Source organism: Ochotona curzoniae, unplaced genomic scaffold (assembly GCF_017591425.1).
Source record: "Ochotona curzoniae isolate NIBS_2020 unplaced genomic scaffold, NIBS_Ocur_1.0 scaffold_2587, whole genome shotgun sequence".
Taxonomy (NCBI): Eukaryota; Metazoa; Chordata; class Mammalia; order Lagomorpha; family Ochotonidae; genus Ochotona; species Ochotona curzoniae.
The window spans coordinates 29,773,175-29,800,994 of record NW_024467096.1 but is presented as its reverse complement, the minus strand read 5'-3'; the positions used below and the strand labels follow the sequence as shown (position 1 = coordinate 29,800,994).

Genomic DNA, 27,820 nt, shown 5'->3' with positions numbered 1-27,820 from the left:
TGTGGCTATAGAACCTACTTTTGGTTTCTAGCCCAGTCTATAAAATTCTCTAAGACCACTTAGCCAGAACTTGGTGGAGAGAACTGACACTGTATTTGAGGCTATTCTTGATCTTGACCCATTATGGCAACCCACACACATAGCTTTGCTGGCCTCTCCTAATCCTGCTACTCCCGCAGGCCTTTCTAGCTTCTTCATGTTCTAACCCCAAATTTGAAAACATGCAAGGGCTATCCACTGGTCTCTGTTTAAGGCTGGTCCATCTGCAGTGCGCAGTTCTTTTAGCCTTCTTTGAATTTGTAATTCTCTGGTAACTTTAACAACAACAACAAAAAAGGTTTTAAATATGGAAGATTTATATATATATTCAGTTTTAGAAGAGTAATCATGTGTTAGAGTCAGTATTGTGGCACAGCGGATTAAGCTGCCCCTTATAATTCTAGCAATCATTGATGAACATCTGTTTGAGTCCTATCTGCTCTGCTTCCAATCCAGTTCCCTGCTCATGATCCTAGAAAAGCAGTGGAATATGGCCCAAATCCTTGGGCTTCTGTGCCCACTTGGGCGACCCAGATGGAATTCTCGGCCCCGGCTTTGGCCTGACTCAGCTCCAGTTGTTGCGGCCTTTTGGGGAATGAACTAGTGAATGGAATATCTCTTTTTTTCTCTGTATGTCTCTCTGCTACTTGCCTTTCAAATAAACAAATAAATCTTTTTATTTTTATAAAAAGGAGAATAATAACCTTTGCAACCTTCTATGCCTTAGCTGGGAACAAGATAAAATAGGAACACATACATATTGTGTGAAAGAGGAATCTACATTTTAACTCTTTTCACATGAGGCAAAAACCTGCATTTCATATGGCTTTATACTTTCAAGTGCCAAGTTGAATCAACTACGTTATAATTTTGTTTCTTAGGGTTAGAAAGAATATCAGGCAAATTCTGATTTATTCTCCCTTTTTACAATATTACAGCTTTTGAGTCTTCACAGTTTCCCTCAACATAATGTCCAAGTACATTCTAAAATCAGAAGAACATTCATCTAAACTTTCTCAGAGCCATGACCTGCAACAGGCCAATGACAGGACATTTTTCATAGATGCTGCTAATCGGAACTTGATTGCCATCCCACCGGAGATACTAGCTCTGAAAGACTTGGAAGAAGTCCATTTGGAAAATAATCTGATTGAAGAAATCCCCAGGAATATCCAGCATTTAAAGAATGTCAAGATCCTCTACCTGAACAAGAACAACCTGAAGTGCCTGTGCCCAGAGCTGGGAAGCCTGGGCACCCTGGAGGGCCTTGATCTAAGCCACAACCCTCTCCTGGCCTCCTCCCTCCCAGTCATCAGCTACCTGCACAAGCTGCGTGAGCTCCGACTCTACCACATCAACCTGAAAGAGCTTCCCGCTGTCATCTGTAAGAGACTGCACCATCTGGAGCTGCTTGGACTGACTGGAAACCAGCTGGAGTCTCTACCCAAGGAAATAGTGAATCATACCAAACTGAGGGAGATCTACCTGAAGCAAAATCAGTTTCAGGTTTTCCCGCAGGAACTCTGTGTTCTGTACAACCTGGAGATCATTGACCTGGATGAGAATAAACTCAGCACCATCCCAGAAGAAATCGGGAACCTGACAAGACTGTGCAAGTTCTTTGTGGCTTATAACAACCTACCCGTTGTGCCAGATTCGCTGGGCCAGTGCGGAAAGATGTCAGTGCTCGATGTTTCCCACAACCTCCTCCAGTCCATCCCACAGACTCTGGAGCAGCTCACAGAGATGACAGAACTTGGGTTGAGTGGAAACTACCTGGAGAAGGTGCCGCGTCTCATCTGCAGGTGGACCTCGCTTCACCTGCTCTACCTGCAGGACACTGGCCTGCGGAGCTTGAGAAACTCCTTCAAGCGCCTGGTCAACCTACACTTCCTGGATCTCAGCCAGAACCATCTGGACCACTTTCCACCACAGATCTGTATGCTGAAGAACCTGGAAATCCTAGCACTGGATGACAATAAAATAGGACAGGTAGTGAACCCCTGGCTTTTATCCCACATTTTCCTGCCTGAGGTTGGTGTGACTGTCTAAAACACACTGACTTAATGGCTGAAGTCCAAGATTATCAAAGGTATCTAACAAGGTGGCACTTGCTGTGATCTTTTCTTCTAAGCAGCAATAGGCGTGGTAGGCAGGAGATAATGTTTGTTTACAACATGGTTGCTGCAGTCCCTAAGAGTATCTCATGCTATCCTCACAGTGACTTTTTGTCCTCAATGATATATAAAGAAATTAAGGGACAAAGTCTGGCTAACTGCCCCGGAAATGCCTGGTAGAGATAGAACCAGAGCTGCTGGACTCAAGGGTCCGTATTCTTAAGTGATCACTTGCTGCCAGAGTTTCCCCTAACAGCAGATTTTTCTGGCACACCTAGGACCCAGTGTTGCATTCCAGGGAAACTGAAAAACCAGATTTTTTTTCCAGGGAAACTCTAACACATGTATGTGAGGTTGCATATTTAAAAATGGCCATTGTTGATAATCATTTAGTTTGGGAAGCAATCAGCAGAGAAGCAGACAAATGAACAGTGGTGTATGCACCCAATATACAGTAACTTAAATATGGGCCTGTGTGGAAGGACCTCAAAGCTCTGATGTTTGTTCAAAAAAAAAAAAAGCACAAAATTGCAGAACCTTAACACCATGTATGCATTTTTAACTCACGCAAAACAACACCTGTAAATATATGCACATATACACAACACCTATTTTATGCATACTTATATAGGTAATAAAGATTTAAAAACATGGATTGGAAGAAAATTTACTACATTGCTGAGGCCTGGCTGCCTCTGGGGAGAGGAAATAAGGAAGGCAATGAAACAGGAAAGCAATCATAGGAAAATTCAATTTTAACTATTGTATTTTATTTTGTTTTTTAAAAGATTTGCATGGTGGGCACCCATGTGCTTATGTTAGTATTTTAGAGTTACAAAGCAAGGCTGAGGTAGGCATTTGTCACAGTGGTTAAGTCCCCTCCTCTCTCAATTCTAGCTTCCTGTTGATGTTTACCCTGGGAGGTGGCAAGTAAAGGCTGAAGCAATTAGTAATTGAGTCCTTGCCAACTACATGGTGATTGAGGTGGACTTCCCAGCTCGTGGCTTTGACCTGGCTTACCCCTGGGTGTTGCCAGTATTGGGGGAGTGAATAAATGGATAGAATTTCAATCTCTCTCTCTCTCAAATAAAATAAGCAAATTATAATAATAGTTTATTTTTAAAAGAGTTGCTATTAAAAGCAAATGACAACTATAGAGAAAGAAAAGGGATGAATTGGAAATGACTTTAACCAAAGGTAGATCTGCTTTTCTTGACCTGGGAGCTCTCTGTGTTAGCATATATTGTATAAATGGTAGACGTTGAAGTCTTTTAAATCTTCTGTTTGATTTTCTAGAATTAATTTTTTTTCCCTACTTGTTATTGGGCTTTACAACTGCCTGACAGAAAGTCAAGGTGTTGCTGGTAAATGGAAAAGGTAGACAAAGAATCTAGGCCAAAATCTACTGGCATTTAACCACCTGGGGGAATTTCAAGGTTGTGTGAGCACCCATCCTCACAATATTCCACCACAGATGTGAGAATGTCCTTTTAGAGGACAAAGTCTTTCATTCCAGAGTATGTTCAAGAAGGATAACACATGATAATTCCTATTGAGTCCTGAATAATACCTAATCCTTTCCAGAGACACATTATAAGAGATCAGAGGAGTGAATTACATTCAAACTGCTGAACAAAGGCAAGCTTCATCCAGTACTGACTTTACACGAGTCCAACTACACTGAAATGAACCTCAGTACCATAGCATTGTATTCTTTGGTCATGCTATGACGTTTGTGAGGGCTTTTGTCCTCCCCTTTCAGTTCACTCTCACATTGTGCTATGCCCTCTCCAGGTGTGTCTCTCCTCACTGGTGTTTAAGTCAGTGCTATATCTCTACCACTGCAAACTTGACTGATGGATTTCTAACCTTTGAAGCCTAGTCAGTAGCCTCTTATGGCCTAGATAGGTGCAAAAAGAATTACTGACTTTTAACATACTCCTACATAGATTTTTAAAATTTATTTATTTTTATTTTGATGATTTTTACATACTTGGTCAAGGACTTGAGGAAAGTGGGTAAAATCATTGTTTCCACCTTCTCCTTTTTCCTTCCTGTATCTGAGGGAAAGAGGGAGATGAAAGGAGAAAACACACCCAGCCCGCCAACCACCTCAGAGCCACCAATGTGGGGCATGCTCCAAGGGCACTGTTCAAATGCTTTTTGATAGTTCAACAGTTCTGTATTGCTGCATGACACACCACTCCAGGCACAAAAATCTCTCCAGAATCCACTAGTTGACATTAACCTCATTAGAGTCTCCGTTTGCCCAGGTATTCACTGCCAACACTTGCCTGGGGTAGTTGATCAATTTCTTCTGTCCTCCATCTTCTGTTTTTGTATCAGGTGTCCCTTGCATGTTTCAGTGTACTGCCATGTCCTCCATGTGCACCTGATTGTGCTGTCCACTGTTTCGTCTAAGACACTGAGGAACCCAGCTCCTCATAACACTCATAATTAGACCATGGAAACTGCAATTCTCTCCATGGTTGGGGTTCTGAGTCCAGTGGTTCAGTTGGGGGAACCCCCAAAGAAACCTCATCTGAGGTGATCCCAGAACTGATTCCTGTGTGTGCTTGCCAGTCAGCAGATGTGCACACTGATGGTTGCAATTGCTGGGGCAGTTGTGTCTCCACCAATGGGTGCTGCAGCCCAGCCTGGTCCTACCCACCACACACTTGGCCCCACACAAACCAGTGGGAGTTCAAGACTAGTTGGAGTGACTCACAATAACCGTGGTTCCCATTCTTGCCAGTATGTACAGCAGACTGCTCCAGTCTGTCCCACATCCCATTCAGCTCTCATACATGTCAATGGGCACTGAAGCCTAGTTCAACCCTACCAGCCCCAACCCAGCCCACACACATGCTGGATGCCACTCTGTCTAGCTATGCCTGTGCCAGTCCTGGTTCTCATGTTCACCTGTCAGAGTGGCAACCCAAAAGGGAGGTGCCCTCTGTTTCCCTAATGGGCCCACTGCCACTCCCAGATCTTGCACTCTCCAGGTGGTTCTGTATTTTAACTTGACAGCATCTGCCTGCTGATGTTGCGGCAAAGCCCAACCAACCCACACCACTCTGACTTGTGTATGCACCAGTAGGAAGAGTCAACCGGCATGGCTTTCCCCTGATCCAGCTCATATGAAATCAACAGATGTTGTAACCCTGCCCAGCCTGGTCTGCTTCCATCCCAGCTCTCACTCTCACCAGTGGGAGTATTGGTCCTGTACTACATGGATTCTTAAAAATTATTTATTTTTCCTGGAAAGGCAGATCTACAGAGAGGGGAAAAGATAGAAAGATCTTTCACCCGCTGGTTCACTCCCAAGTGGCTACAATGGCCAGTGCTGAGCTGATCTGCATCCTGTAGCCAGGAGCCTCTTCCTGGTATCTCACTTGAGTGCAGGGTCCCAAGGCTTTGGACCAGCCTCTGCTGCTTTCCCAGGCCACAGGGATCTGCATGGGAAATGAAGAAGCTGGGATATTAACCGGCACCATATGATCCTGGCACATGCAAGGTGAGGATTTACCCACTGGGCTATTGTGCCGGGCCCACCTACATAGATTTTTATATGTACCTTGCTACTAAGAGAAAGCCAAGATGACATACTCAGTCTTAAAATGATGGCAATCCAATTAAGTGTCAGCACAACTGTCTTTATTTGATGCTCTTCAGATCTAATGTCCTTCCAGAATTATCTCCCTTATACTTTGATGTATGATGGAGCTTTGGAACTTTGGCTATCCTGAAAAGTCTGAACCTTCACTGTACTTTGACAAATGAAGTTGAGGCAGACATTTGGCCTATGGTTAGTGCATTTGGGGATGCCCATATTCCATAGTGGAGTTCCTGGTTTTAAGTCCACCTTCACTGCTGATTCCAGTCCTTGCTAATGCACAACCTGGAAGTCAGCTCAAGCAGTCAGGCTCAAGTAGTCAGGCATGGGAAACATGGATTGATCTGCTGCATCAGCCCTTGCTAAGTTGGCATTTGTGGAGTGAGCCAACAGATGGGAGCTCTATCTTGCTGTGCTTTTTGGGTGGGTAAAGTAAATAATTTTTAGAAAGCTAAACCTAGATCCCAACGCGGTAGTCTAGTGGCTAAAGTCCTTGCCTTGCAAGTGCAAGGATCTAATATGGGGGCCAGTTCTAATCCCAGCGGCCCAGCTTCCCATCCATCTCCCTGCTTGTGGCCTGGGAAAGCCATCGAGGATGCCCCAAAGCCTTAGGACCCTGTACCTGCTTGGGACCTGGAAGAGATTTGGGTTGGTACATCCCAGCCGTTGCTATTGTTTGGGGAGTTAATCATTGGATGGAGTATCTTCCTCTGTGTCTTTCTTCCTCTTTCCTCTTCTCTGTATATTTAACTTCCAAATAAAAATAAAAAATAAAAAATAAAAAGGAAAGCTAAACCAGAAGCTGTTATTGGTTATTTCTCTAAAAGTGCATTCGCAGGAGGCTGAATGGGAAACACATTGAGTCCAGACTGGAACCAGGCTCTGAAATATGCAATGCTGGTGTCCCAAGCAGTGATTTACTACTGCACCAAACACCTGCACTTGCTGCTCAACTTCCTCTTTAGTAATCTGTCCCAAACCCAAATCCCAATTTGTTTGCTGATGACTCATAATGATCTCACCTGAAACTTTTCTTTTTGGATTATTTCTAGTTACCTTCAGCATTGAGCTTACTCTCGAAACTAAAGATTCTTGGACTCACAGGAAATAATTTCTCCTCCTTTCCAAAGGAAGTCTTCTCCTTGGTGTCGTTAGAGAAATTATACATTGGACAGGACCATGGATCCAAGCTTACCTATTTGCCAGAAATGATTGAGAAACTACAGGTAAATCTTGCCAAGTGAACAGGACAAACAACACAGTCCAAGTTACTCTCACAGGTTGAATACCACCTTTACTGAATTCCCAGCTCCAAACCAACCGTAACTTTACCATATCAGGCTTTCACTGTCACAAGTCAACTCACATCTGACAACAACTGCAGTTAGGTATATATAGAGCCGTCTTTCTTTCTTTCTTTCTTTCTTTCTTTCTTTCTTTCTTTCTTTCTTTCTTTCTTTCTTTCTTTCTTTCTTTTCTTTCTTTCTTTCTTTCTTTCTTTCTTTCTTCCTTCCTTCCTTCCTTCCTTTTTTTCTTTCTTTCTTCCTTCCTTTCTTTCTTTCTTTCTTTCTTTCTTTCTTTCTTTCTTTCTTTCTTTCTTTCTTTCTTTCTTTCTTTCTTTCTTTCTTTCTTTCTTTCTTTCTTCCTCTTCCATCTTTTTAGGATTTCTTTATTGTTGTTGAAAAGCCATATATACAGAGAGAAGGACAGACATAAAGAAAGATTTTCTGTCCACTAATTCACTTCCCAAGTGGCCACAACAGCTGGGACTGAGCTGAGCTGAAGCCACATGCCAAGAATTTCTTCCAGATCTCCCTTGCGGGTGCAGGGTCCCCAGGCTTTGGGCCATGCTCAACTGCTTTCCCAGGCCACAAGAAGGGAGCTGGAACATCCAGGACATGAACTGGCACCCACATGGGATCTGGCACTTGCAAGGTGAGGATTTTAGCCACAAGGCTACCACGCAGGGCCCTAATTGTGGTCTGGCATGTTTTACCTGTCAAAATTGAGTCATACTGCTTTCCACTTATTTTTCACTATGAATAAGTAGCCCCCTGCAAACTATACTATTTTGAATTATACATCATGTAATTGACAGGAGTGGGAACCTGAATTTGGATCCTGAAGGGACAGTCAGAGCACTCTCTCTCTGTTCAGTGGCAAAGCAATGATACTGTCCTAGCTTCCTGCTAAGAGAAGTCCACAGTGCTGCACTGATTCCTAGTGAGGCAGCACTACTTCATTCAATGATTGCTACTGGTATGCCTTTGCAAATTCAGCCTTAATTTTTACTGGACCCATAATGATATAGATGTGGACTACCAGATAGACCCTGGTTATGGAACCAAACAATGACATATAGAGTACAAATAACTCTCATTTTCTTTGCTCTTTCTTGTACATGTTATGTCACAATCATATTTAGGATGAAATAGTTAAATATAGTCAAACTCATATCGGTGCATTTTATCTACTTCCATTATGACAAAGTTGGGTTGATACTTTGCTAATTATGTAGCAAGTTGCAGCGGTAATTTGTCCTTAACAGGCTGGTATTATGGCAAAGCAGGTGAAGTGGCTACCTATGACCAGCATTCCACATAGATTCCAATTCATGTTCCAGCTGCTTCACTTCCAATCCAGCTCCTGATAATGGCCTGAGAAAACAGCAGAAGATGGTCCAAGTGTTTGAGTCCTTGCCACCCACATAGGAAACCAGGATGAAATTCCTGGCTCCTGGCTTCAGCCAGAGCCAGTCTGGTGGTTGCAGCCTTTTGGGAAGTGAATCAACAGATGGAAGATTTCTCTCTTTCTCTCTCTATAATTCTTGCAAACATAAATAAGTCTTTCTAAAAATGAGTCATTGGGCCTGGCAGCGTGGCCTAGTGGCTAAAGTCCTCGCCTTGAACGCGCCAGAATCCATATGGGGGCCGGTTCTAATCCTGGCAGCTCCACCTCCCATCCAGCTCCCTGTCTGTGGCCTGGGAAGGCAGTCGAGGAGGGCCAAGGCTTTGGGACCCTGCACCTACATGGGAGACTGGAAGAGGTTCCTGGTTCCCTGCTTTGGATCGGCAGCACTGGCTGTTGCACTCACTTGGGGAGTGAACCATCGGTCGGAAGATCTTCCTCTCTGTCTCTCCTCCTCTCTGTATATCTGACTTTGTAATAAAAATAAATAAATCTTTTAAAAAAAGTGAGTCATTAAAAGGGAGCATGGTAAATGATAAAAATTATTTTCCCCTGAAGTACTATTGAAGCAGATAAGCATAATATTCCCACAGCCCCTTTCCTTGTGTTAGAGAAAACCAAGTATAATGACTTCACTCAAAAATAATTTTTAAATTTTCATCTTTTAAGTATGTTTTGCCATTTATCCCAATGCATGATTTTTCCAGTGAAACTGCACAGGTATTTGTGGATGATTTTGGTTGTTTTAATTCATTTGTCTGGGTAAGGATCATTGAGGTATATTCTTGAATTATTTCAGAATCTTAAAGAGCTGTATATAGAGAACAATTACCTGGAATGCCTGCCTGCATCCTTGGGTTCAATGCCTAACCTGGAAGTTCTTCTGTGCCAGCACAATTTGCTTAGGAAACTCCCAGATACCATTTGCCAAGCACAAGGTAAGAAACTTACTAGCTTAGCAGACTTTGAGGCCAGGATTCCTCTCACTCTCCCTGTTTTTTTTTTTATTATATTTTTTACAATCTTTACATAGTTAATTAGGGTAAAAACGTTCAAGGGCTACAGGAAAGTGGATAAGACTATTACTTCCACATTGTTTCCTTCATTTATCTGAGGTAAAGGGGGATATTGAGTGAGAAGCCCCACCCAGCTTGCCACCAACCCCAGGCCCCCCGATGTAGGGCATGCTCTGAGGGTCTTGCTCAAGTGGTTTTGATAGTTCAACAGTTATGAATCGCTTCCAGTCTCACCACTCCAAGCACGATGTGGTCGTTGAAGAATCCACTGATTGACATAGTCCATCAGAGTCTCCGTTTGCCCAGTATTTTCATTGCCAACATATAGCTGAGGTGGTTGATTGACTTGTTCTATATTCTGTCTTTTCTTGGTTAGGGTTCCTAGTCCGGCATTTTGATTGGGGAGATCCCCAAAGAAACTTCGTCTGAGATGTTCCCAGACAAGATTCTTTTATGTACTAGCAAGAACAGGTCCCAGTACAGTCCATCACCCCGATCAGCTGGTGGTTGTGATCACTGGGTTGGTTCTGTTTTTAGCCCCAACTTCCACTGGACTAGTGGGTGTTGCAGTCCAGACTGGTTCTGCCCCAGCACATACTCAGCCCTCACATAAACCAGTAGGAGCTGCAGCCTAGTTGGAGCGACCCACAATAACCCCAACCAGGCCCACCCCCTACCCTGGTTTGCCAGTATGTGTAGCAGACTAGTCCAGTCTGTCCCACATCCCCTTCTGCTCTCATACATGTTAATGGGTATTAAAACTTTGTTCCATCTAGCCAGTTCAACTATCCATCCCTCACGGATGTTGTTGGGTGTCACTGTCTAGCCACCCCAGCTCCTGTGCTAGTTTTCGTGCCCTCCTATGGAAGTGGTAACCCAAGAGGGAGGAGCCCATTATTTCCCTCCCAGGCCTCTCCCACTCCCAGATTATGCACTCTCCAGGTGGTTCTGTGGTTTGACTTGACAGAACTAGCCCCCAGTGCCAGCATCCGCCAGCTGATGCTGTGGCTAAGCCCAAACAACCCTCACCCACTCTAATTTTGTTTGCACCAGTAGGAATAATCAGCCCAGCCTGGCTTTTCCCTGATCTAGGCCACATGAGGTGCACAGGTATTGTAGCTTTGCTTAGTCTGCTCTACCCCCATCCCAAGTCACGCTTTCCTGTGGACTAGCTGTCCAGCAAGGGTATCTCTACTGGTTCTGCCCCCTCCCTTCCTGGTTCTCAAGTGTGCTGGTTGGGCACTGTGGTCACATCTGGCACAGGCAACCTCACTTTGGCATTCCATAATGTGCACTAGTTTTTGTCTCGACCGAACCTGGCTCTACCTACACTGTTCTGGTGCTTGGATTTGCCAGTGAATGACGTGAACTGATTCAGCCTGGTCTGCCCCCAACCCATGCCAAATGTATGCCAGCGGGACACTTTCCATGACCTCCTGGCTATTTCCTTCCATGCTTCTTGCGCTAACCTGTAGGGTCTGTGTCCTGCCAGAGGAGTTTCCCGCGTTCCTCCATCAGAACCCCTCCAAGTGCCATATTTCGCACATACCAGGGGGTCTATGAGCCAGCACTATTCAGTTCACCTCCTGTCCTAGCAGGAACAGTGGCTTTTCCTCACTGGCCTTCAACCCAATCTGGTGCTTGCTGTTCGATGTTTCAGCCCAGCCATGAGGCCAGGATATCTCACAATGAATCCTTTGTTTGCTTTATTAAGGATTCTTCTTAGTGTATGGGTAGCTGAAGACTAAACCATGACCTTTTTGCAAGGCTTGCTGCTCAAATTCAGGAACCCAGGTGCCATGATTACTGCAGCTCAGAGCCTCAGAATCACAGTTAGCTTGTTTTCTGAGTATTAAAAACAGCAGTAAGTGGGAAATGCTGAGAAAGTCAGCTTTCATTCATTCACTCAGGACAACACCAGTTACCACTTACTGAGTATGATTGTATGCTAAGATTTGGAGTTGCGGTCCTGCAGCAGGTTTTCATCCAGGTCACATAAGTAGACAGAACAGTATTGACCTACAGTAGGGAAATCAGCAAAGAGGTATTTTGGAGCTATGTGATTGATATGGAAACTCATATGTGATTCCTAAACATTAAACCATATCGGGGTCCCTCGTCCCGTGAGCAAGGCCCCGATATAGTAAAGATTCTTTAAAAAGTTTATTGGTCAAGACTTCAAGCGTTGTGGCAAAGTGAAAGCAGTCACAGCACTTGTAAGATTTATTACAGTAAAGCAAAAGCAGCCTAGTGCTAGCTAGCAATAGCCTTGAAGTGATAGCGATAGCTCTAGCTCTAGCTCTAGCCTTGAAGCGCGCCTGGGAGAATCTCATTAACTATTTTTCACCCAGACCTTTTTACATTACACAAACCAATCCATACACAGTTCCTCACATCATGTGATAAGCACACCAATCACCAATAGCTTCCCTGCATACTCGGCCCAATCCTCAGTAACTTCCCAAAACCTGTTTACCACCTTTGTGCCACAAAGCAATGGTCAGCAAGCGCCATCTTTGAGGCGCGGCTCCGCTCTCCACAAAACCACATCAACTCTACCCTCCGGCTCATCCATCAGCCCATCCATCAGCATCATGAGCCTCACTGAGTACCTACTGGAACCATATTAAAAGGGTTTTTGGTCATAGTATGCTGAATCCCCAGGGTTGCAGATGTTTTCAAACTTTGAGTATTCTCTGATGAAAGAAGGATGAAGGAATAGAAGAGTGAAAATTCTGGCCTACCCATCAGACATTTAAAAATTTGGAGTGAGGTAGTACTCCTTAATAAGGATCTTAAACATAAATTTCTGCCCTTGTTCTTGGTCCCTAGAAGACTGAAGCATTATCAGAAATATTCAGTGTTTAGTAGTTTAGTAGTATTTATTTACACTAGCTTAAACAATTTTGAATCATTATAAAAAAGACAACTTGGTTTGCCAGATTGAATTCATTAGTTGCATGGTACAGCAAGCAATAGCATTTAAAAGTAAATGAAGAATGTGTATTTTAATTTTGTTTGCCATCTTTTTCCCCCTTTTAAGTTTATTTATTTATTTATTTATTGGAAAAGTAGTGTTACAGAAATAAAGAGAAAGACAGGGAAAAACAGAAAGATTTTCCATCTGTTGGTTTACTCCCCACATGACTGCAATATTCAGTGCTGGGCAGGCCTAAACCAGGAGCTTGGAACTTCACTCAGTGTCTAGTTCTTAGGCCATATTTCTCTGCCTTCCCACGTACAGTAGTAAGAAGCTGAATTGGAAGTGGAGCAGCATGGACACATACAGGTGCATGTTTGGCATGCCCACATTACAGGCAGGGACTTGTTCTTGCTCTAATGCACAGAACTTATGTTCATCAAATAGTCTGATGATAAAATTTATTCTATTTATCTTAACTTTTGACCAAATAGAGAAAATTGACTGAATTCATAGGCATTTGTTACTAAGTATGATTTAAATGTTATCTTTTCTCTTTTCCCATCTCTGTTTAATTGTGGAAACTATACATGTTGTGTTTAATTTACATTTCTTCTGGGTAATATGCTAAGCATCTCTCCCACACCTCACAGATGTTTTTTACATCTCTTTCAATGCCTTATTTAAGACAGATCCTTACGCTAAAAAACAGACTCAGGCCACTCTACATAATATAATGTCATCTTACTTTAGACAGAGATGTGTTTTTGTATCTGTAGAACTCCTTGTGCCTAGCAATATTCTGTAAGGATTCACAGCCGTGGTTCTGGTGACAATTAAGATGTGACTGATCTGATGGGGGAAAAAAAAGAGGAAAAAGATTATTTTTATCTTTTTTTTTTTCTTAAGATGTATTTATTTGAAGAGTAAAGTTACAGAGAAAGAGACAGAGAGATAGAAATGTTCCATTTACTTGTTCACTTCTCAATTAGCCACAACAGCCAGTCTGGGCCAGGTCAAAGCCAGGAACCTGAAACGCCAATCAAGTCTCCCACTTGGGTGCAGGGGACCAAATACTTGTGCCATCCTCCTCTTCTTTCCAAGGGAGCACTAACAGGAAGCTGGTTGGGAAGTGAAGCATCTAGGACATTCTGGTGTCCCAGGTAGTGGCTTTAGTCACTGTACCACAGCTCCAGTCGCTTTTTGCTGTTTTCATATGTGCACATTTTTGTTTACACCAGGTTACATCTATTACTTATTTGTTAGCGGAAACATTTAGTGGTTTGCTTCACAAATTAATTTGATTATTAATTTGGGAGAAGTAGGGAAATCTTTCTGGGAGTCAGATACCACCCATGGTACTGACTTTTGGGATCATGCATGTAATATCAACATGCCAAAGCCCGGCATAATAACAGGAAATAGACTGGTAGGAAAGTGGGTCCCAAAGAGTCAGATCTAAGAAAGTTTTTGCCGCTGGGTTGCTCTTTACCTCTAAATCAGGTAGGGGGGAGTAGAGAAGGAGGTAGAGGAAAAAGAAAAGAGGAGAAGGCAAAAGAGAGAAAAAGAAAAGGAAAAAGAAGAAACACTCATACAGAGAAAAAGTACGTGAAGACTGGATTTCTGTTTGCTCCACAGGAGTGCTGCAAAAAGCTTATTGAACAATGTAATAAAAAGATAAATTGATTTTAGTGCAAGCACATTTTGATGCCACACATATTTTTCTCATGATATGCATTTGCACGAACTTTTTAACATTCCCCATAGACATTTATTTTATTTTTTTTAATTTATTTTTTTAAATTTATTTTTGACAATCTTTACATGGTTAATTTGGGTAAAAAGGGTCAAGGGCTACAGGAAAGTAGGCAAGACTATTATTTCCACATTGTTTCCTTCTTGTATCTGAGGTAAAGGGGGATATTGAGGGAGAAGCCCCACCCAGTTTCCCACCCACCCCAAGTCCCGCATGTGGGGCATGCTCTGAGATACTGGCTCAAGTGGCTTCAATAGTTCACTAGTTTTGAAATTGCTGCCAATCACGCCTCTCCAAACACGATGAGGTTGTTGAAAAATCCATTGATTGACATTGTCCATCACAGCGTCTCTATTTGCCTGGTATTTTGTTGTCAACCTATAGCTGAGGTGGTTGATTAACTTGTTCCATCTTCTGTCCTTTCATGGTTAGGGTTCTGAGTCTGGCATTTCAATTTGGGAGCTCACCAAAGAAACTTCGTCTGAGGTGATCCCAGGCCAGATACTTGTATGCACCAGCAAGTACAGGGCCCGGCACAGTCCATCATGCCGGTCAGCTGGTGATTGTGATCACTGGGTTGGTTCTGTTTTCAGCCCCAACTTCCACTGGAACCAATGGGTGTTGCAGTCCAGACTGGTTCTGCCCAGCACATACTCAGCCCTCACATAAACCAGTGGGAGCTGCAGCCTAGTTGGAGCGACCCACAATAACCCCAACCAGGCCTGCCCCCTACCCTGGCTTGCCAGTATGTGTAGCAGACCAGTCCAGTCTGTCCCACATCCCCCAGGCTCTCGTACATGGCAAATGGCATTGAAGCTTAGCTCCATTTAACCAGTTCAACAATCAAGCCCTCACAGATGTTGTTAAGTGCCTTTCTGTCTAGCCACCCCAGCCCTTGTCTTAGCTTTTGTGCCCTCCCGTGGTAGTGGTAACCCAAGAGGGGGGAACCCACTATTTCCCTCCCAGGTCTCTCACTCCCGGATTGTGTACTCTCCAGGTGGTTCTGTGGTTTAACTTGACAGAACTAGCCCCCAGTGCCAGTTTCTGCCAGCTGATGCTGTGGCTGTGCCCAAACAACCCTCACCCACTCTAATTGTAGGTTGCACCCATAGGAATAATCAGCCCAGCCTGGCTTTTCCCTGATCTAGTCCCCACGAGGCGTACAGGTGTTGTAGTCCTGCTTAGTCTGGGCTGCCCCCATCCCAGTTTATGCTCTCCAGTGGGAGTAGCTATCCAGCAGGGGAACCACCCCTTATTCCCCTGCTGACTGTCCCCTCCCTTCCTGATTCTCACGTGCCCTGGATGGGCACTGCAGTCATATCCAGTACAGACAACCTCGTCCTGGCACTCTGTAGTGTGGACTGGTTTTTATTGCAACCAAACCTGGCTCGACCCTTACTCTGTTCTGGTGCTCGGATTTGCCCATAGACATTTATTTTAAAAATAGTTTAACATTCTGGATCTTGGGGGTGGCTTGAAATGCCCGACAGGATGGCAGCTGTGGGAGGTGCCCCTGCTGGGTGGAATCCAAGACTGGGGACTCAGGCCAAAGCTGAGTCCTTGGCTTTGGGCCAGTGCACCAAATGGTGCCAGGCTCTGCCTGCTGGCCACCCAGCAGCGAGCTCTGGGGTTTTTATTATATGAAACAGAGCTGCTTAGGGACACTCATGAATAAGGCCAGCTTTAGTGTAGGTGAGACATGAATTCCTGGTGATTCCCAGTAATAGGGACATGAAACTTTAGGAAAAGAGTGGTCTGAGACCTGAAGGTTTGAAGGGGAGCAGCCATAAGATCTATTTGAGCCAGGCTGAAACACCATCCAAATTATGAATCCTGAGAATGGCTATTAGCATAGAGTTCACTGATTGCCACATACCGGTCCACACCAAAGCTATGGATGGGGGCCTGTCTAGCTGGGCACCATAACTTGACTGGGTGGTGGAACAGTGGACTGGTCACATTCAGCAGGGTCAAGACACTTACCAGCACGCGAGAGAATTTGGTCCAGGGGTAAACTCTATGCGGGAAGTGTGGACCTAACCCTGTGGAAATACAAGTACCACAGGTTAGCTCATGGGCTGGAGTGGCAAGGGGCTAAGCTAGGAGTGACCATGGCACCTGCCATCACTTATAGGCAAAGGAACCAATGGCATTCTGGGCAGATCAAGGCAGCATCACCCGAAGGAGCATCCTAAAACAGGATGTGGTGTGGGTCGAGCTGCAACTGGAAGGGGGCAGACTGGGTAGAGCCAAACAAATTTCAACTCAAAATAAAAAGAATAGATATCAGGATGGAGCACATGTCATTCCAACCCAGGTTCTTACAACAATGGGTTTACAGGAGGCAGGGATACTATGCCACAGCATCAAAGGCAAAGGCTGAGACAGATGAGGGGAACAGCTGTGGGCCTAATGAGCTAGATCGGGGAAGGGCCAGATTGGGCTGACTGTTCTGAATGGTGCAAGCAAAATTAGAGTGGGCAAGTGTTGGTAGGGCTTTGCCACATCATCAGATGGCACAGACTGGCACTGAGGGCTAATTCTGTTAAGTTGAATGCCAGAACCACCTGGAGAGTGAGCAATCCAGAAGTTAGAGTGGCCTACTAGGGAGATAGTGGGCAACTGTCTCGTGGGTAACTACTCCTACTGGAGAGCACAAAAACCAGGACAGAGGCAGGGTTGCTAAACAGAAAGGCACCTGCCAGTATGTGTGTGGGCTGGATAATAGGCTGGTTGGGTCAAACCAGGCTTTAATGCCCATTAATAAGTACCAGAGCTTAATGGGATGTGGGACAGACTGAACAAACCTGCGGTACATACTCGCATGCATGGGAACTAGGGAAGGGCACAGGCCTGGTGGGGGTTATGGGGAGTCGCCCCAGCTGGGCTGCAGCTCCCACTGGTTTGCGTGAGGAACGAGTATAAAGTGGGTAGGCTCAAGCTGGACCACAATACCCATTGGTCCAAGTGGATGACAAGGCTGGAAACAGAACTGACCCAGCGGAGACCAGTCACATTAAGCAGGGCCATGAGATTAACAAACACCCTAGAGAACCACATCCGGGGGGAAGATTCTGTGGGGGATGTGTGGGCCAAACCCTATGGAAATTCTAGCCCCACAGGTTACTTCAAGAGATGGAGTGGTGGTGGACTAAGCTAGGTGTGACCAGGGAGCCTGCCACTGATCACAGATTGGAGAATTGACAGCAGTCTGGACTAGTCGAGGCAGCAGCGCTCGAGTGTGCATTCTGAGTGGGGTATGGGGTGGGCCGGACTGCAACATTCACCAGCTCATGCAAGGCCAAGGGGAGGCCCGGACTGTGCCAGGGACTGGCTTAAAGCCCAGTGGCATGTATGAAAACTGGGTCTGGGGGGGAATCAGAGAGAGAAACTTGGGAAGCTCCCCTAACGAATTATACCTCCCCTGGAGAGTCCCTGAATAAGTGGTCCAGAACTGGGGATCAGACAGGCTGGGCCAAAGATTCATCAGTATATGAAAAGGTGATGGAATGGGCGCTCCAGGCAGTACTGAGCAAACCTTAGCCCACAAGTAAGATTGGAAACCAGGGTGGAGCACAGGACATGCCCAGCTAGGTTTTTGCACCTACTGGGCTGAATGAGCCACGGATGCTGAACCACAGTGTCTAAGGCCGGGGTCGCGACAGGTGAGGGGCTGTGCCAAGCTGAGTCAGAGCAACCAATGGCATAGGTGCAATCTATGGCTGGGAACAAGCCCGGTTGGGAGCCTAAGGGAACACCCTAGCTGGGTGGAGGTTCCCACCAAGGAGTGCACAAGCTGGAATAGGGGGTTGCATTCTGATCAGGATACAGTTGTAATCTCCCTTGGCACAAGTGTGGACTGGGATTGGGCGCACCAGGCCGGGCTAGACTCCAACAACCTCTGGTGTTCTGGAGGACCAGGGTAGATGTGGGATGGACTAGGCTAGGTCTCAACACCAACAGCCATATATGACTATGTGTTGGTATGGACAAGCCGTGGCTAGGCTGAAACAATCAACAGTAAGAACCAGAATGGGTTGAAGGCCAGTCAGGAAAAGCCACTGTTCCTGCTAGGACATGAGGTGAACTGAGTAGTGCTGGCTCATAGACCCACTGGTATATGCAAAATATGGCACTTGGAGGGGTTCTGATGGAGGAACGCAGGAAACTCCTCTGGCAGGACACAGACCCTACAGGTTAGCGCAAGAAGCATGGAAGGAAACAGCCAGGAGGTCATGGAAAGTGTCCCGCTGGCATACATTTGGCATGGGTTGGGGGCAGACCAGGCTGAATCAGTTCACGTCATCCACTGGCAAATCCAAGCACCAGAACAGTGTGGATCGAGCTGGGTTCGGCTGTGACAAAAACTAGTGCACATTACGGAATGCCAAAGTGAGGTTGCCTGTGCCAGATGTGACCACAGTGCCCAACCAGCACACTTGAGAACCAGGAAGGGAGGGGGCAGAACCAGCAGGGCAATAAGTGGTGGTACCCTTGCTGGACAGCTACTCCCACAGGAAGGCGTGAACTCGGATAGGGGTAGACAAGACTAAGCAAAGCTACAACACCTGTGCACCTCATGTGGCCTAGATCAGGGAAAAACCAGGCTGGGCTGATTATTCCTACTGGTGCAAACAAAATTAGAGTGGGTGAGGGTTGTTTGGGCTTAGCCACAGCATCAGCTGGCAGCAGCTGGCACTGGGGACTAGTTCTGTCAAGTCAAACCACAGAACCACCTGGAGAGTGCATAATCTGGGAGTGGGAGTGGACTGGGAGGGAAATAATGGGCTCCTCCCTCTTGGGTTACCACTTCCATAGGAGGGCACGAAAACTAGCACAGGAGCTGGGGTGGCTAGACAGAGAGACACCCAACAACATCTGTGAGGGATGGATAGTTGAGCTGGCTAGATGGATCTAAGCTGTAAATACCCATTGACATGTATGAGAGCAGAAGGGGATGTGGGACAGACTGGACTAGTCTGCTACACATACTGGCAAACCAGGGTAGGGGGCGGGCCTGGTTGGGGTTATTGTGGGTCGCTCTCACTAGGCTGCAGCTCCTATTGGTTTATGTGAGGGCCAAGTGTGTCCTGGGCAGAACCAGGCTGGACTGCAACACCCACTGGTCCAGTGGAAGTCGGGGCTAAAAACAGAACCAACCCAGTGATCACAATCACCAGCTGATCAGGGTGATGGACTGTACTGGGCCCTGTTCTTGCTAGTACATACAAGAATCTTGTCTGGGAACACCACAGACAAAGTTTCTTTGGGGATCCCCTCAATCCAGCTTTCAGACTCAGAATGCAAGCCATCAAATGACAGAGCACAGAACAAGTCAATCAACCACCTCAGCTATATGTTGGCAGTGAAATACTGGGCAAATGGAGACTATATGATGGACTATGTCAATCAGTGGAATCTGCAAAGACCACGTCATGCTTGGAGTGGCGAGATTGGCAGCAATTCATAACTGTTGAACTATCAAAACCACTTGAGCAAGACCCTCAGAGCATGCCCCACATCTGTGATATGGGATAGGTTTGGAGACTGGGTGGGGCTTCACACTTAAAATTTCCTTTTACATCATATACATTAAGGAAACAATATGGAATTGATTGTCTTGCCCATTTTCCTGTAGTGCTTGACATTTTTTACCCTAATTATGTAAAAATTGTCAAAAATATAATAAAAATTAGTTCAAAATAAATTTATCTTCAAGTCCACTTTTCACAAACTTTTAAGAAATCTGTTTATTTTCATTTTATTGAAAGGCAAAGGAACTGAGAAACATTTTCTACCCACTAGTTTATTCTCCTAATGCCAATCGCCCAGGGCTAGTTCAACCTGCAGTTAGGTAATGAGAACCTGATCAAGGGCTAGACCAGGTTGAAGCCAGTAGCCAATGACTCAATCCTGGTTTTTCATGTTTGTGTGTCTGTGGCAGGAACCACCTTCTTGAACCACTGCTGCCTCACAGGGTCTGTATTTGCAGGAAGACAGTCAGGAGCTAGAGCTGGGAGTAGAACCAAAGCTCTCTGAGCTGGGTTATGGTTGTCTCATCAGCATCTTTAACCACTAATCAATGAACGCCCCCAAAACTTCTTAAAGTGTTCTTGTGTTAAAAGAAAAAAACAAAGACCAATCTCTGATGAAATGTTATAAAATGCTTTTTGAGTTCTGTCATCTTTTTCCTTGCCTCACCTCTCATCTACCTGGATACATCCAGGTACTAATTTGTTCCTGCTTGTCATCAAGATAAACCTATCATTGGAAACTTTTTTTTTTTTTCAGCTTTGAAAGAACTATGGCTGGATGACAACTTGCTCACGCATCTTCCAGAGAACTTGGATTCTCTTGTGAATCTTAAGGTTCTGTCTCTCAAGGACAATCCAATGGAAGAACCCCCCACAGACGTGTGTGCTAAAGGCACTGAGGCCATATGGGCCTACCTTAAGGAAAGCCGCAACAGAAAAAGAATGGCAATAAAGGTAATATCAGCAGGCATTCTCACGAAGGCCTCCCCATGGTTTTGGAGGGGGTCCAGATCCCAGGGATTTTCCTTTGGGGCGGCTCTTGACACATCACACCTGGTCCCTCCATCTTGGAGAAGAGGTTTACAGCTACTTTCAGACAGATCTGAATATTTAAATATTTTATTACAAAGCTTAAATGATGGCAAAGGTAATAGTTAGCAGTGAATTTTGAATGTTGACACCTTCAAATAGAGCTATTAGGTCAGTTTTTAAAATTTATGGTGAAATATTGTCAGCATTAGTTTTTTTTCAAAACACTTTGAAGCTCTTTGCAAGATTCTTTTTCTTTTGGAATATGTATTTCCATCCCACTTTCTCCTCAGAATCTCTCTCTATATAAGCATGCATATACATGTACATATATATGAGTACATTTTAAAAATGTCAAGCCTTCCATAAAGCCTTTTTATTTATTCTGTAAATAAAAGTATTTACAGAATTAAATGTTAAATTAAAAAAAAAACACTTTTTTTCCTGTGACTATAGGGTTTTAAATTTTTTTGTTTCAAGATTTATCCACATATTTGATTTGGATTTTTTTGGTTATTTTTCCTTTTTTCAAGATTTATCCATATATTTGAAAGTCAAAGTCACAAGGACAGAGGGGGACCACAGAGATCTTCCATCATTAGTTTGGACTTAATGGTTAGGGCTGGACTGTGCCAAAGCTGGAAGTCAGGAGCTTCATCTGGGTCTCTCACATGGGTGGAAGGGGCCCATGTACTTTGACCATGTTTGGCTACTTATCTCAAGGCACTTGCATGGAGCTGAATCAGAGGTGGAACAGTGGGGGCATGAACAGGCGCCCACGTGGGGTGCTGGCTTTACAAGCAGTGGTTTTAACCACTATACAACAACCCCAACCTGAATTTTTTCAGAGTTCTATTATTTACTTGGAAGGTACAGAGACAGGTGGAGAACTCCCATCTATTTCCCAGTGCCCACAGGGACCTCTGTCTAGGGCTGAAACTCACAGCTGAGAATTCAAGCGATTTGTCATGTGGACTCAACTTGAGCCCAACATGTTATTTCAGAGTCTGCATTGGCAGGAAGCTGGAGGCAGGAGCTGGAGCCAGGAGTTGAACGCAGATGGGATGTGGGCACTTAACTACTAGGCTAAACATTCACTGCTACCTCACCCGCACTCCCGATAGGCAGGCCACAATGGCGTAGCAAGCTAATCCTCCACCTGGTGTGCCAGCATCCCATATGGGTGCCAGTTCGTGTCCAGGCTGCTCCACTTCTGATCCAGCTCTCTACTTATAGTCTTGGAAAACAGTGGAGGATGGCCCAAGTGCTTGAAGCTCTGCACCCACATGGAGACCCAGAGGGGACTCCTGGCTCCTGGCTTCAGCTGGCTCAGCTGTGGCCATTGTGACCATTTTGTGAGTCAGCCAGAGGCTAGAAAATTTTCTCTGTCTCTCCTTTTTCCTTTGTAAAATCTGCCTGTCAAATAAAGAATACATAAGTCTTTAAAAAAAATTCACTCCTGTAAAACTTTCTAGTTTTCTAAATGGCTTTATATTACAATTATTAGTAGTATAATTACTAGATACCCAGGATATTTTAGAAAGACTTAATCAAATGATACTTTTTCACTAAGTTTATGTATTTATCCGTGAATTACTAATTTCTGAGTCAAATTTCATTATAGATTCTGCTCCTACTTTTCATTTTACAGATGAAAGCTCCAAGAAACCTTGCTCACAGCTGAGCCGATAAGAGTGGAACAAGCTTTTTATTTTGCCTGCATTGTTTTGTTTTGTTTTTGTAAAAACATTTTATTTATTTTTACAGAGTGATGCACAGAGAGAAAGAGATCTTCCATCTGCTGATTCGTTCCACAAATGGCTGCAGCAGCCGAGGCTGGGGCTGGGCTTGTCCAGGCTGAACCAGAGCTTGGAATTCTAACCAGGTCTCCCCCAAGGGTGGAAGGAACCCAAATTTTAGGCCATATTATGCTTTCTTCCCAGATTGATTATTAATGGAGCAGTCAAGACTCTGATATGGGATGCCTTTACTACAAGCAGTGGCTTAACGCACTGCACCACAATGCTAGCCTGTTTTGGTTTATATACAATGATTTGGGGCCAGTACAGCAAGTTAAGTCACCACCTGCAATGCTAGCATCCCATATGGGTGCTGGTTTGTGTCGTGTCTGCACTGCTGCTTCTCCTCCTCCTTCTCCTTCTTTTTACTCCTTAAGATTTATTTTTATTTGGAAGGCAGATTTTACAGACACAGAAGGAAAGATAGAGAAAAAAAAGGTCTTCCATCCACTGATTTATTCCCCAATTGGCCACAATGACCAGAGCTGAGCTTCTCCAAAGATGGGAGCCAGGAGCTTCTACCAGATCTCTTACACGGCTGCAGGGTCCCAAGGCCTTCCACTGCTTTCCCATGCCATAAGCAGAGAGCTGGATTGAAAGTGGAGTAGGCAGGACTAGAACTGACACCAACATGAGATACTGGCTCCATAGCATGAGGGATGGGGGCGAGGGTGAGCCCGTGCACCATGCAAGCCCCTACCTGCTCCACTTTTGATTCATTCCCTGCTACATTTGATCTTAGTCAAAAGGCTGAGAAAAGGGATTCAGTCCCCTGCTAATGGCCTGGCAAAAGCAGCAACAGATAGCCCAAGTGCTTTGGATCCTGTACCCAAATAGGAATCATGCATCAAGTTCCTGGCTCTTAATATGGCCATCTGGGAAATGAAACAGGGGGTGGAATTTTCTCTGTATCTGTGTCTCTCTCTCTCTGTGTCTCTGAAATTCTGCCTTTCAAGTAAATAAGTAAATCATATACATTTATTACATGTTATATATATTAACATTATATATAATATATAAGAACTTCTTATATTGTATATAATTATATATTATATGTAATATGCATAACTATATATTATGCTCACACATCTCTGAACTTCTCACAGACTTAAATGCCCCCCCTAGAACAGATAGCAGATCTTAGCTGACCTGCCAACTAATATTTCTTCTTGCTACACTATGGCACTGGACCCTGGGCTACACCATGGCACTGGACCCTGGAGTATTCATGTAAAGGTGGAAAAAAATGAGATCCTGGGAATAATAGGAGAGGGGATGGCCTTTAGGTAGGGGCCCAGATCATCGAAAACTGGAGAAGAGAGGGCCTGTGCACTCTCATTCCCTTCCTCCATCTGCTACAGTGTGCATTCACGTGGTCATTGGATTTTCTTCCCCCAAGAACACAAGCTTCCTTCAGTCAGGGACATTATAACTTAACCACTAATTCCCAAAGGTCTAGAACAGTGGCTGGCACACAAAAGATTGAGAGTCCATCCTCCATCTCTCCCACAATGGCAATGAAGAAAGAGAAAATCCAGTTAAATCATACCCCATTCTCCACATCTTTAAGACCAAATACCAGAACAATAAAAATCACCGCTTCTTCAGTGTCTTAGTCCATTTTCTGTTGCTATGACAGAATACCTGGGATGGAGGATTGATGCAAAATAAAGGTCTGTTTTGGCTCACGATCCTGGAGGTTGGAAGCCGAGGGGCATAGTAGTGACATCAGGCTAGGGTCTCATAACATGGCAGGGGTGAAAGGTCAACTGAATTGCATGCAAGAAAGAGGCAAAACACAAGGGGAGGCAAACAGCTCTCAGAGGAGGGCAAGAACTCACACACTCCTGAAAAACTTAACGCAGGTCTCCAAGACCGGCACGGAACCATAGGAACCACTGTCACCTCGGGAACCAACCATCAACCGCACCTCCACAGGCACCCCCTGGCAGCCTGATGCCAGCTGAGTCTGAGTTTGGGTTTAATCTTGCTTTCAGATTCAGGCGTGGTGGCGTGGAACAATGGTGCGGAAAGGCCTCGGGAGATTTGGAGACCTAACAAAAACACGCAAGAAAGGCAAGACCTCTCCAAAAGATAAGAAAGGGAAGAAGGATGCAAAAGGAAAGCCTGAAAAGGGAAATAAGAAGTGATTTTATAAATGAATGAATTGAGACCATGAGTTAAGAAGGAAAAAAAATGTCTAGGAATTAAATGCCTGCCATACTAACATTCTTTATAGAATTATGGTTATTTGTTATTATAATTAATAATAAAAATTCTTACTTTTACTGACCTATCTATGTGTAAGATAACCCGACACCTGGGAGTTGCTTTAAAATAATGTGAATAGGTAAGACAGTACAGGTACAAATGAAACAACACTGGCCATGAATTAATGATTGCAAAGCAGGGAGCGGTTAAGCATAACATTCTCACCTTGAATTTTTTTTTAAGATATTGTTGATTCACCAAAAAATTCTAAAGGAATGTATCAGTGGGTTCTTGAATCCTTTATCTACGTTTAATGCTGACATCTTGCATGACCACAGTACAATGACAGGCCTACGACACTGATAATGGTGTAACTGACAGAGCTTATTCAGATTTCATCAGCTATTCAGATACTCTGTGTGTGTGTATATGTGTGTGTATCAATGCAATTTTGTCAAGTGTAGCTTCATATAAGTACTATGACAGCCAAGATACAGAATTCTTTTACCACAAGGATCTTTTCTGCTATTTCCTTTTTTTTTTTAAAAAAAAAGACATTTATTTTTACTGAAAGCATGACTTTATAGAGAGGAGACACAGAAAAAGATCTATCTGCTGGTTCACTCTCCAAATTGCCACAATGGCCAGAGCTGTCCTGATTCTAAGCCAGGTGTTCTTCCCAGTCTCCCACATGGATGCAGGGTCCCAAAAGCTTGGACCATAGTAGGGGGCTGGGACAGAAGTGGAGCAGCACTGGACATGAACCAGCACACACAACAGATGCTGAAGCTTGTGGGTGAAGGATCACTCTGATGAGCCACCACCCTGACCCCTCTTCTGCTATTTCTTTGTAACCATCTCTGCCACCTATCCTTCTACTAATCCCTAATTTTTCATCCACCTCTAAGTTCTCTAAAAGTTATAACTGCTAATATAAATGGAGTAACATAATGTGTAACTGGGTTTGGCATTTCTGCCCAGCATAATTCATTTGAAGCCCAAATGTTGCAACATGAATACCTTCTTCCTTTTTCTTTCTGAGTAGTTTTGCATAATTACATAGTTTAGCCACTCACCCACTGAAAAAGGTTGGGTTATTTTCAGTTTAAGGCTATCACAACTAAAACTGCTATGAACATGCATGTCTATGCTTTTACACAAGCATAGGCATTCCTAGAATTCGTGGAAAAAATACCCTGTCACTCAAAACATCCCAGTTACAACAATCAAAACTGCCTCAACTTGCTCATTATTTCTTTGAGGCAGTACTGGTTCCAAATTTACATGTCTTTCAACAAATATTGCAGTCCTGTTTACCAGCACATGCAAAGCCAAAATGGAAGGGCAGACTAGCTGGGCAAGGGCCTAACACCTGCTGGCATGTATAAGATATGGTCTGGGAGTGGGCCAAGTGGGGGAACATAGGAAACTCCCTTAGTAGATCATAACTCTTGCTGATGATCACATGGTGCAGGCCGGGGGGGGGGGCGATATTAGGTAAGTTGGGCAAAGTAGCTCCAACTGTTGGCTAATGTATGGGTTGGTTATGGAAGGGGGTGGACCAGGCAGGACTGTGCAAGCCTTAGCTCACCAGCAAGAACAGAAATCAAGCTGCAGCACTGATCATGCTTAGCTAGGTTTTTGAATCTACTGGTTTGCATGAGCCAGGGATGGGAATAGTCTGAATAGGGCCAGGTTCTGTTACCTGCCAGTGAGAATTGGGATGGTGCTGTAGGCCAAGTCAGGCCAGGCAACAGCATCTAAGGCAAAAGCCAAAACAAATTAGGGGCTATATCAAGCTGGATCAGAGCAACCACTGGCATGTGTGCAATTTATGGCTGGGAACAGACCTAGTTGGGGAGCAAAGGGGACACCTTGGCTGGGATGTGGTTCCCACTGCATGAATGCAGAGGCAGGAGTAGTAGCTGTATTCCGATCTGGACATGGCTGCAGTGTCCCTTGGCACAAGTGTGTACTGGGACTGGGCATACCAAACTAGGTTAGACTCCAGCATCAACTCATGCTCTAGAAGACTAGGTTAGGTGTAGGATGGGCTAGGTTAGGTCTCTGCCCCTACTGAGCCATGTGTGAGCTATGTCTGGGTATGGACCAGCCTTGACTGGGCTGAAACATCCAACACTAAGAACCGGAATGGGTGAAGGTCAATCAGGAAAAGCCACTGTTCCTGCCAGGACAGGAGGTGGACTCAGTAGGGTTGGCCCATGGACCTACCAGTGTGTGTGAGATCTGACCTTGGGAGAGGTTCTGATGGAAAAGCTTAGAAAACTCCTCTGTTGGGACACAGTCGCTGAAGGTGAGTGCAAGAACCATGATAGGGAGCAGCCCAGACCAGTCCAGAGAATGGTACCAACCAGCATATGTTTGGCACAGGTCGGGGGCAGACCAGCCTGAACCAGTTCACAACAACCTCTGGCAAATCCAAACACAAGAATAGAGTGTGGGTCAGGCCAGGTTTGGTTGCAACACATACCAGTACAACCAAACCAAACCAAACCAGTCCCAATGGCTGGGACTGGATGTCTCCTGGGCTGGGCTAGGCTGTAACCCTCACCAGCATAAACTGGAATTGCAGGTAGGCAGGGATGAACCAGGTTACAGCACTCACTGAAAAATGCTGAGGTGAGGCAGGCCATGCCAGACTGAGCTACAGCACCCAACCAGCACAAGTGAAAACCAGGGGGCAAAGCTGATAGGGGGAATGTGGAGGCTCCTCTGCTGGACAGCCACTCCCACTGGAGAACGTGAGTTGGGTACAGACCAGATCAGACAGGGCTAAAACACCTGTGAGTCTCATGTTGTTAGATCAGGGAAAAGCCAGGCTGGACTGAATGTTCCTACTAGTGCAAGCATAAATTAGAGTGGGTGAGGGTTGGTTGGGCTTTGCCACAGCATCAGCCAGCAGATGCTGGCACCGGAGGCAAATTCTATCAAGCTAAACTGCAGAACCACCTGGAGAATGCATGATATGGGAGTGGGAGTGGGCACAATAGAGAAATAGTGAAGAGTATGAAAATAGTGGAGAGCCACTAGACAGCGTGAAAATAAGACTGGGAAAGGCATGGTTAGACAGAACA

At 44.8% G+C, this 27,820-nt stretch overlaps 1 protein-coding gene across 1 annotated transcript; it reads left to right on the top strand.

Moving 5' to 3' along the window:
* Nucleotides 1–1,008: 1,008 nt before the first annotated feature.
* On the top strand, nucleotides 1,009–24,664 carry LRRIQ4 (leucine rich repeats and IQ motif containing 4). Its single transcript, XM_041002930.1, has 5 exons — nucleotides 1,009–2,031; nucleotides 6,825–6,998; nucleotides 9,260–9,398; nucleotides 20,444–20,640; nucleotides 24,512–24,664. The coding sequence occupies exons 1-5, from the start codon at nucleotides 1,009–1,011 to the stop codon at nucleotides 24,662–24,664; spliced, it is 1,686 nt and encodes a 561-aa protein (XP_040858864.1).
* Nucleotides 24,665–27,820: the final 3,156 nt, after the last annotated feature.